The sequence below is a fragment of the Melozone crissalis genome, unplaced genomic scaffold (assembly GCF_028551555.1).
Source record: "Melozone crissalis strain CALT ecotype California unplaced genomic scaffold, PUWL_Pcris_2 ptg000063l_1, whole genome shotgun sequence".
Taxonomy (NCBI): Eukaryota; Metazoa; Chordata; class Aves; order Passeriformes; family Passerellidae; genus Melozone; species Melozone crissalis.
In genome coordinates, this window is record NW_026535841.1 from 11,837,579 (window position 1) to 11,848,162 (window position 10,584).

At 52.0% G+C, this 10,584-nt stretch overlaps 1 protein-coding gene across 1 annotated transcript in view; it reads left to right on the forward strand.

Annotated features, from left to right (window-relative positions):
- The window catches only part of HECTD4 (HECT domain E3 ubiquitin protein ligase 4), a 67,824-nt gene extending 57,460 nt beyond the window's left edge, over positions 1 to 10,364 (forward strand). Inside the window, exons 67-76 of the mRNA XM_054288505.1 lie at positions 334 to 524; positions 1,383 to 1,529; positions 2,570 to 2,689; positions 2,790 to 2,945; positions 4,296 to 4,399; positions 5,138 to 5,359; positions 5,697 to 5,863; positions 6,265 to 6,460; positions 6,716 to 6,938; positions 7,767 to 10,364. Of these exons, the coding sequence (XP_054144480.1) occupies positions 334 to 524; positions 1,383 to 1,529; positions 2,570 to 2,689; positions 2,790 to 2,945; positions 4,296 to 4,399; positions 5,138 to 5,359; positions 5,697 to 5,863; positions 6,265 to 6,460; positions 6,716 to 6,938; positions 7,767 to 7,903 (1,663 nt within the window). The 3' untranslated portion in view covers positions 7,904 to 10,364. The remainder of the gene's footprint in view (positions 1 to 333; positions 525 to 1,382; positions 1,530 to 2,569; positions 2,690 to 2,789; positions 2,946 to 4,295; positions 4,400 to 5,137; positions 5,360 to 5,696; positions 5,864 to 6,264; positions 6,461 to 6,715; positions 6,939 to 7,766) is intronic.
- Positions 10,365 to 10,584: the final 220 nt, after the last annotated feature.

Here is a 10,584-nt window from a genome sequence, read left to right on the forward strand (position 1 = left end):
GAGAAAGGCTGGACATGCCCAGATCCCTCCATCTTGCCCCCTGAATCACCATTCTAAAAACCCCAAAATCTACTTTTTCACCCTGTGATAAATTCACTGTCATTCTACTTAATTTGTCATGGCTTGCAGATCTTCATCTAAGGTTGGTAACTTGCTCCATGGGTCATAATCAAACCCACAGGGGCATCTTGGGCTCCGTGCCAGGGTCTCTGAGATCCCTGGCAGGGCTCTTGGCTGCTCAGGACAGCCAGAGGGATGACACAGGTGTAGTTTTACTCCAGGTGTGTTTGTCCAGCACCCTGTGAGCGAGCAGCCGTGCCCTGTCCCCTGCAGGTGTGCCTGCATCGACGCGCGGCACGCGCAAAAGGCGTCGCGCAAGTGGAGCCTGGAGATGGACGTGGCGCTGGTGCAGTACATCAACCGCCTGTGCCGCCACCTGGCCATCACCCCCGCCCGCCTGCACCCCCACGAGGTGTACCTGGACCCAGCTGATGCTGCAGACCCCAGGATCTCCTGTCTCCTGAGTATGTGGGTGGTTGGCATAGAGGGTTTCTTCAGGGGAAGGGTTGGGAGCGCTGCTGGTGTTCCTTTGGAGGTTGGGTGTGATGGTGCTCACAGGATGAGGGAAGAGATGAGGATCTGACTCCATGTTTCACAAGGCTTGATTTATTATTTATGATATATATTATATTAAAACTATACTAAAAGAACAGAAGAAAGGATTTCATCAGAAGGTTAGCTAAGAATAGAAAAAAAAGGAATGATAACAAAGGCTTGTGTCTTGAACTCTCTGTCCAAGCCAGCTCACTGTGATTGGCCATTAATTAGAAACAACCACATGAGGCCAATCAAAGATGCACCTGTTGCATTCCACAACAGCAGATAACCATTGTTTGCATTTTGCTCCTGAGGCCTCCCAGCTTCTCAGGAGGAAAAATCCTAAGGAAATGATTTTTCATAAAAGACGTCTGTGACAGGTTGGGGGCTTGGTGGGATGAGGAGAGTGCTGGGTCTGGATCTTCTCTCTCCTTGGGTCTCAGGGGTGCAGCTGCTCCCTGCTGTTCAAGCAGAATTTCCAGCTCAGGCTGGAGCAGGAAATACCTGGTGGGTTCAGCTTGCAGGGGAAGGAAGACTGGATTTCCACAGATTTTAGTCACCTAAATCCTGTTCTAAGCACTTAAGGAGGAAAATTCGGTGATAATGAGAGATTGTGGACTCACACTCAGAGACTGGAGATCCCAGAAGGAACATCAGGGATGCTGCATCCTCAGCACAGGGATCAGAGGGGCTGCTTTGTGTGGCTCATGGCCCAAACCTGCTGGGGTTTGCAGGAGGTGGAACAGGGATCTGTTCCTGTCCTGACTGGGAGTTTCCCTGTGCAGATGTCCCCGTGGAGAGCCTGAGGCTGCGCTTTGCCCTGCTGCAGTCCCTCAACACCACCCTGGAGACTTTCTTCCTGCCCCTGGTGGAGCTGCGCCAGAGCGAGATGTACGGGAACAGCATCGCTGCCCTGCTGCAGGAGGCAAAAGGTCAGCTGGGCACTGACCACAGGACAGGGCACTGCTGAGGGGCACTGACCATGGGCACTGACCACAGGGCACTGCTGAGGGGCACTGACCATGGGCACTGACCACAGGGCACTGCTGAGGGGCACTGACCATGGGCACTGCTGAGGGGCACTGACCATGGGCACTGACCACAGGGCGCTGCTGCAAGGCACTTCTCTCTTGGTTTGCTTTTAAAGCACAGGGAGATTATCCTCGTGACACCACAACCGCAGAGGAAGTTGTTCCATCTTCTGTGTCTGTGGGTCTTTGTCCTCTTGGGAATATCCAGAAATCAAAATTTTATTAGTTAACAAGCAGGTCAGGTGAAAGTCTCAGGACTTCCCTGTTTGAGCATTTTCTTGATCTTGCTAATGCTACAAGTGTATCAGAGTATTTTTACAGCTTTCATTAGACATCAAAAAGCCCCCAGATCTGGGACATTACATTGCCCAGATTTGTTTTATGAAGAATTCACCAGGGGTGTCAGTGTGTGAAAGGAGTTTTTTGTATTGGCCCAGCTGGAAAAAAAACACTTCTGAACCAGTGTGGGGGAGTAAGGAATGTTCAGAGATTTCTCTTCACAGAGATATGAGGTATTAAATATATTTTTGGGGCAGTGTCACAGCCCTATTTTTTATCATTTCTTGCCTGTAGCTTTACTGTCAAAACATTTCAGACTGCTGAAAACTATTTGGCAAAATGTTCCTATTTACAGAGATTGTGGTGGAGTTGCTGAGATCTAATTATAGAGCATTGGAATTGTGTTCATCAGTATTTCATCCCAGTGCACTTATTCCAAAAAACATGAGGAGCAAATAGATGGGACTTGGAGAAACCTGGACTATGGAAGGTGTCCCTGGTGGAACTGGATGAGTGGAATTATGGAAATGATACTGTGAAATACTTTTTTAAAAAATTTTAGATTAGCCATGTCTTAGAAGGAGAAATTTTTTATTCTACCATTGTCCACTGGAGAATTTCAGGGGTAGATTAACTCTGCTGAAATGTGTTTGTTTCTTCAGGTTTAATCTTTTATGACACAAAAGTCACTGTCATGAACAGAGTGCTCAATGCCACTGTCCAAAGAACCGCTGACCACGCAGCCCCAGAAATCACCCTGGACCCCCTGGAGATCGTTGGAGGTACAGCAGGCACCGATCCTTCCCAGCAGCTCAGAGCTGCTTTCCCCCAGCTCAGCTGCTCTGTGGGGCTGGGGGTTCACTTTCCCTTTGTGTTGGACAGGGGAGATCCGTTCCTCAGAGAACTCCTACTTCTGCCAGGCCGCGCGGCAGCTGGGCTGCGTCCCCTCGTCCCAGCTCTGCGTCAAACTGGCCAGCGGGGGAGACCCCACCTACGCCTTCAACATCCGCTTCACCGGCGAGGAGGTGCACGGCACCAGTGAGTGCAGGGACTGGGATGGGGGGACAGGAACAGGGCACCAGGGAGTGCAGGGACGGGGACAGGGAGTGGAGACAGGGGTGCCATGGCACCAGGGAGTGCAGGGACTGGGATTGGGGGGACAGGGCATTGGGACAGGGCACCAGGGAGTGCAGGGACAGGGAACCAGGGAGTGCAGGGCACTGGGACAGGGACAGGGCACCAGGAGTGGAGACAAGGGGACAGGGCACCAGGAAGAGGGAATAGGGGGGTCATGGCACCAGGGAGTAGGGACAGAGCACCAAGGAGTGGGGACAGGGGCTCCATGGCACCAAGAAGTGGGGATGGGGCTGCCATGGCACCAAGGAGAGGGAATAGGGGGTCCATGGCACCAGGGAGTGGGGACATGGGGATAGGGCACCAGGGAAGGGGGACGTGGGGATCCATGACACCAAGGAGTGGGGACAGGGGTGCCATGGCACCAGGGAGTGGGGACAGGGGAGACAGGGCACCAGGGAGTTGGGACAAGGGGATAGGGCACCAGGGAGAAGGGGACAGGGGCTCCATCACACCAGAGAGTGGGGACAGGGTACCAGTGAGTTTGAACAGGACTCCATGGCACCAGGGAGATGGGATAGGGGGGTCATGGCACCAGGGTGTGGGGACAGGGACAGCCCAAGTGGCATCCCCCAGGGACAGCCCAGCTCTTCACCATGACCTGCCTCATGTGAACTTTAAGGAGCAGCATTCCCTTGTAGGTGGAAAAGAATGGGATCCCCCTGGACTGTTTGCACCTCAGTGTTTGCACCAGGGGGAGGTTGGGTTTGCCCATGGGATGAGGGGATTCAGCTTTGCAGAGCTGTTCCATGGGGTGTTTATTGAGGCAGATCCCAAAGAACAAAGGGATCCCCGCTCTCCAAATCCACGTGGGCTCTGCTGGTCCTTGGTGGAGATCCATGGGGGAATGTGGAGCCAGAGAGCCCAGAACACACTTCTGACATCACCTGCTCCTGTCACCTGTCTGAGGTGTACAGGAAGGGAGTGTACAGCCCTCAGCTGAGCCAAGGCTCCGTGGGGCCTTCTCCCAAGGGGAGTTATTGTTTTCTGGAGGGCTGTGGTGGTACTGACAGTGTTTATCAGGAGATAAATGTTGTGGCTGTGGCTCAGCAGCTGTGCTGATCCCTGGAGCATCCCCTCCATTGTTGCAGCACAGCCTCATCCATCTCCTAATCCAGCACCAAATCCTATTTGCAGGCCAGCTGGTAGAATAAACATTCCTGCTGTTCTTAGAGTGTTGGAAAGCAAAGCAGCATTTAGGGATTCAGCAGGAACAAAGGAATGTTTTCACTGTTTTCCTTCTCTCTTTTCCAGGTGGATCTTTCCGTCACTTCCTTTGGCAAGTGTGCAAAGAGCTCCAGAGCTCCTCCCTCTCCCTGCTCCTGCTGTGCCCCAGCTCTGCTGTCAATAAGAACAAGGTGTGAGATCCCAGTGCCAAAAATGAGGGGAGTTTTCTCTTTTTGAGTGCTGGGTTAGAACAGGAGTGAGACATTGGGTCAGAGGTGCAGACAGAGGCCTCAGATCCATGAAACCAAGCAGACCCCATATCCTGGGAGAGCTGGGAGTTGGTGATCCCATGGTGCACCTCTTGTGTGCTGCAAAACAGAACAGAATTTTTAGTCTGTGGCTTTACTCCAGGAATGTCACCAGAAAGGTCTGTCACCAGGAGAGTAAAATGCTCCATCCATGCTATTTAGTGTCTTAATTGGTGCAGTAGATGTTCTCTAGAAACAAGATAAAGCTGGTGGTCCAAAGAATTCTCAGTAATTCCTTCCTGGGAATGTTCTTAGGGTAGGAAACAGTTTGATTCCCTCAGCTTAAGACCAACTGTGTAGCAAACCTGGCTCTGCAAATCCAGGCTCAGAAACATCCCACAGCTGAAAGGCTTGGATATCAAACTGATGTAACAAGTCCAGAAAATGCTCTAAGTGTTGATCAACTGCTTGGCAAAATGGGAACCAACCAAAATGGGGTTGGTTGGATCAGGAGGTGATAAGATAAGGTGATAGCAGTGTGTAAAACACAGGTACTCCTGCTGTGCTGGAGCAGATCCTTTGGTATCCAACTGAACATTTCCTGCCTGGAGCAGGAAGGATGCCCTGGCACAGCCAGCCCCTCAGGCTGTGGGCAGCTGCTCAGTGCTGTTTCCTCCACAGGGGAAGTACATCCTGACCCCCAGCCCCATCACCTACGCCGAGGAGCAGCTGTTCCATTTCTTTGGGCAGCTCCTGGGCATCGCCATCCGAGCCGATGTTCCTCTGCCCCTGGACCTCCTGCCCTCCTTCTGGAAGACCCTGGTGGGAGAGCCCCTGGATCCTGATGTGGATCTGCAGGAAGCTGATATCCTCACCTACAACTATGTCAAAAAGTTTGAAAATGTAGGTTCCTTTTCCCTCTTCCCTCCTTTTCCTCAGGATTCCCCCATGGCACAAATGTGCCTGCCCTCGCTGATGGCTGCCAGGTGGTTTTTGTGGCAGCAGGGTTGGGAGATGGGTGGATTCCTCTTGGATGCAGGATTTTACATCCTGTTGCCTTGGAGAAGTTCCCCGCACTCCCAGCTGGTGGAATTCCAGCTTCTGAAATATTTATTGGAATTGCTAAACCAGGCCAGAACCCCTAAAGCAGGATTTTGCTGTTGGAGTCCCCGTTGTGGGGACACCTGTGAGGAGGCAGTGCCATGCAGGTGACCAAGTCCTTGTCCTTGCTCTGTGACAGATCAGTGACGAGACGGAGCTGGAAGCGCTGTGTGCCGAAATCGCCTCCCAGCACCTGGCCATGGAGAGCCCCGACTGCCCCAACAAACCCTGCTGCAAATTCACCTACCTGAGCCTCACTGGGGAGGAGGTGGAGCTGTGTCCCAGGGGCAGGCACATCCCCGTGGGGTAAGGAGCAGCCTTCCAGGCAGGATGTGGCACAGAACATCTCTGGAATTGTTCTCCAAGCACAGCCTCTCCAGAGGTGCTTTTGTAACAAGTTGCAATGATCTGGGAAAGCTTTGCTTTGTGAGAAGGTGGCAGAACTTGGGATCAGTGGTGCTGTTTGGCTCTGTAAGGGACAGAGGGGCAGGGCTGGTCCCAGCTGTGAGGGATGGGCAGGTGGGAGGGGAGGAGGAAGTGGAGGACAGCAGAATTAACTGGGAAGCATCGGAATGGGAAAGTGTGTATTGCCAGTTCTGGATTGTTCCAGATCAGGATCTCTCCATAAAACCCTTCCCTGTGTAACACAGGTGGGGCTCAAGGGCTCTCCCAGGAGTTCTCCCTCAGCCAGGTCTCTGCCCCTGCAGGTGGGAGAACAAGGACGTGTACGCGGCCGCCATCCGGAGCCTGCGCATGCGGGAGCTGCAGACCCCGGAGTGCATGACAGCAGTGAGGGCAGGGCTGGGCTCCATCATCCCCCTGCAGCTCCTGACCACGCTCACCCCCCTGGAGATGGAGCTGAGGACCTGTGGCCTTCCCTACATCAACCTGGAATTCCTCAAGGTGCTTTGGCCACACTCCTGTGGGACACAGAGGGGGATCCTCCAGGGGAAGGTGGGAGGGGAGAATCTTCTGGTTTTGGTTCCTCAGCCAGGACATCCTTGGGGAGCTGCTTTGCCCCCAGGGAAGTTTATTAAGATTTCACTTGATTCAGGAAATAATAGGGTGGGGTTTGTGCAGAGAGAAGAGTTTGAACTGGGGAAAATTCCTGAAGGGAGAGGGGTGAGCAGCAGTGGACACGTGTCCCTGTCCCCTCAGGCACACACCATGTACCAGGTGGGACTGATGGAGACCGACCAGCACATCGAGTTCTTCTGGAGTGCCCTGGAGATGTTCACGCAGGAGGAGCTGTGCAAGTTCATCAAGTTTGCCTGTAACCAGGAGAGGATCCCCTTCACCTGCCCCTGCAAGGACGGCGGCCCCGACACCGCCCACGTCCCCCCCTACCCCATGAAAATCGCCCCCCCCGATGGCGCCGCAGGTACGGAACCGAGGGAGGGGAGGGAAAGGAGCTGCTGCTGCTGCTGCTCCCAGCTCTGTGCCCCCTTTAATGAACAGTGACAAAGGAGGGGCAGGTGGTTATGGGGGTAAATCAGGAGAGAATTGGGGTTTAAATGATGTAAAGCTAAAATTTCACCTAAAACTTGAACTACATCCAGTGGGGAGTTCCCTGCCCATGGTGGGAGGGTGGAACTGGATGAACTTTAAGATCCCTTCCGACCCAGACCGTTCTGGGATTCCACCATTAAAACTTTGCCCTGTAGAGATGCAGAGACACTTTGCTATTTGTCTGAAATTAAACTGTTGGGAAAATACTGGCATGAGGCCTGATGGGAGAATCACAGAAACATTTGCAATGCAAAAGCCCCACAAGAGGCAAGGATAGGATTTTGTTCACAGAGGTCTTAGGATGAGAGAAGAGATGAGGATCTGACTCCATGTTTTAGAAGGCTTGATTGATTATTTTATGATATATATTATATTAAAACTATACTAAAAGAATAGAAGAAAGGATTTCCTCAGAAGGCTGGCTAAGAATAGAAAAAGAAGGAATGATAACAAAGGCTTGTGTCTCGGACAGAGAGTCTGAGCCAGCTGAGCTGTGATTGGTCATTAATTACAAACATCCAACATGGCCCAGTCACAGATGCACCTGTTGCATTCCACAGCAGCAGATAACCATTGGTTACATTTTGTTCCTGAGGCCTCTCAGCTTCTCAGGAGCAAAACTGCTAAGGAAAGGTTTTTCCATATAAGCTGTCTGTGCCAGTGTTGGTTTGGGTGTAACCCTGGCGGTGCTGTCGCGCAGGGTCCCCGGACTCGCGGTACATCCGCGTGGAGACGTGCATGTTCATGATCAAGCTGCCCCAGTACTCCTCGCTGGACATCATGCTGGAGAAGCTGCGCTACGCCATCCACTACCGCGAGGATCCGCTCAGCGGCTGAGCCAGCAGGGAACGCCTGGAGGTGACTCCATGACTCTGCCCAGTGGAAGGAACCCCTTCAGTTCCCATCCAGCGCCTCCCCTGGGATGAGCTGGGGGTTAATTTATTTCCTGAACCTTCGTTCCCATTACAGTAATTCCCGGAAGACTTCCATTTTGTATTCGTAGACTTTGTGGTGGACTGGTTCTTTTGCTGCCTTGTTTGTGGAATATTTGTAGGATAGTTTAGTAAAGACCGGTTTGTGTATAATTTAATTTGGGGGGAAAAAACCTTTCCACCTGTACATTTCTAATTTTGTAATCCACAACGGTCTGCCCCGTGCAAACACCACTGGCAGGGAGGGCATTCCGAGGCCGGGAGCCCTCAGAGGGGAAGGCTCATGGATCGCTCTCCCTGAGAGGTTTTTGAGTACAAAAATGCCAGGTTTGGGTGTGGGGAGGGAATCACTGCATGGGCAGGAGCAGAGCACAGGCAGGATTTGTGGCACTTGCTTGAGGTTCGAAGCAGAACTTTGCTGCCAAACTGCTTTTCCACCTTTCCACCACTTTCCTTGAAATTTTTCTAAACTCTGACCAAGCACATGGGGGCTGCCACAGGGAACTGGGGGGTTCAGCTCATCACTTTTGGGAAAATTTCTAATAGAACAGTGAAAGGGTTGTGATTCCGTTGGGTTCCTGCCCTAGATGTTCTTGAATGTCTGCTTTGCTTAGCAACGAAATAATTTATTGTAATTAAAATACGAGCAGAACAAAACAGCTTCTCTCCAAAGGGTGTAAGATACCACAGTCCATCCCAAAAATCTGGGACTTTATCCCATTTCCCAACAAGCTCTCAGAACAACCAGGGGGTGCTCAAACACCTGGAACTCGTTTTTGTACTCAAAAATCTTTGATCCAAGAGCAAATTACCCTAAAAACCTCTGACACCCGGCAGGAGGACGAAGCTCCTGTTCTGTGTGGAAAGCTGGGGGGCAGCTGCGGAGCAGGAACAACTCCACGTTTCACTGGTGTTCTGTGGAATGTTCTGGATAGTTCAGAGCAGCCCCTCCACAGGTGTCTCATCCCTCAGCAGGATTTCTGGGACACTCCAGCTCTGCTGATCCCTCGGATCCTGAGTTCTGAGGAAGAGACCATCCCGGAATCCGTCGGTGCTGTCCGTGAGCCGAGTGCCGGCGCGGAGCCGCCCGGGAGGCTCCGGCTGAGGCGACCGAACCTCCAGCTCGGTGTCCCCTGGCTCCAGAACAGCTCCTGGGAATCCCAAATGTATTTATTGTACATTATTGTGAATAGTGGGAACGCTGAGTGCGTGGGATGCGGGAGAGGCGCTGTGAGTTGGGGATGGGTGTCCTTGTTCTTCCGTGAGCGAGTGGGAATGGGAGTGGCAATGCGTGTGCAGCACTCGTAGGTAGTCGTCGGCATCCGGAGTCTCCCAAGCCCGTGGTTAGGAAGCTGTTACCCTCCCAATGCATATTGCCCTGTCCAGGGAACAGATCCATGTAGGAAGAATATTTACTCTTGAATCTCGTCCATTTCCTGGTAGAAGCGTTGATGTAGCTCAGAAACCACTCGGAGCAAGCGGGAACACCTGGAGTTTACAAAGACCAAGGGAAAAGGAAGCCGAAGGGGCGGCTCGGAGCCGGTTTGTTCCCAGACAGGAGAAGTGGGGAGCACTGGCTGGATTCCATGGCAGAGCTGTGGCCCGGGCTGGGTTCTCCCTGGGCTTTCCTGGGGTCCAACCCCGCAATGCTGAGGGGCCGTCCCGGAGGGCTCCGTGTGCCAGCGGTTCCCAAGGCTCCAGTTCCAGCTGTGAGTGAGAAGCTGCTGCTGCTGTGTGTGTGCTCCTTGGGGAAGCACATCCGAGTGGAGCACACTGCACCCGGCCCCGGGCGTGTGCTGGAACGTTACTTGATCCGTATTTATTACAGTTAATTATTTATGATTACAAATAACGAACTTCTCGTCGCTGCCGTTTGCACCTGGGGGTGTAAATGAAGCTTCTTCTACAGGACAAATGTCGCACCAATAACCAACTTCCATCGACTTTGGTTTGTTCTGGAGAACAGGATGAGCCCCACAAGAGGAATTGTGGGAGTTTTTTGGCTTTTTTTTTTTTTTTTAATTCGATGCTCCTGGGAAGGAAGTGCTGCAGCACCTCAGCTGTGGCTCAAATGGCCTTTTAATTAAAGCTTTTCTAATCATCCTTAATTCCTCGTGCTTTAAATGAACTTGACATTGTCTGTACTAGGCTTGTTTGTCGAAGCAAAGATTGGTTTGTGATGATTATTATTATTTTTTTTAATATATATTCATTCAGAATGTAAAATTATACTAAACAATGGAAAAACTCTGGAGCTGGGTATTAGTTCTAGCTTGGTGTGTGTCCATCTCGGTTCCATACACGGCATTAACCTGTAAGTGCTCTTGGCCATCGAGTGTACACCTGCATAAAGGAGATTCTTAACATCCCTGGAGGTGTTTGTGTCCTTCTTTGGGGTGCAGGGAGTGGGATCTGCTGCTGGAGCTGCCTGAGGCAGAGCAGAAAGGGCAGAAAGGGAGCTGCAGCTGCTCTGTTGGAATCCCACTTCTGTGGGATCTCTGTGTGTGCTTGGAACAGGAGGGATGTCAGGATTTTGTACCAAAGGGAAGCAGGGTCACTGCTGGGGTTGTTCCTCTGGGATATTCC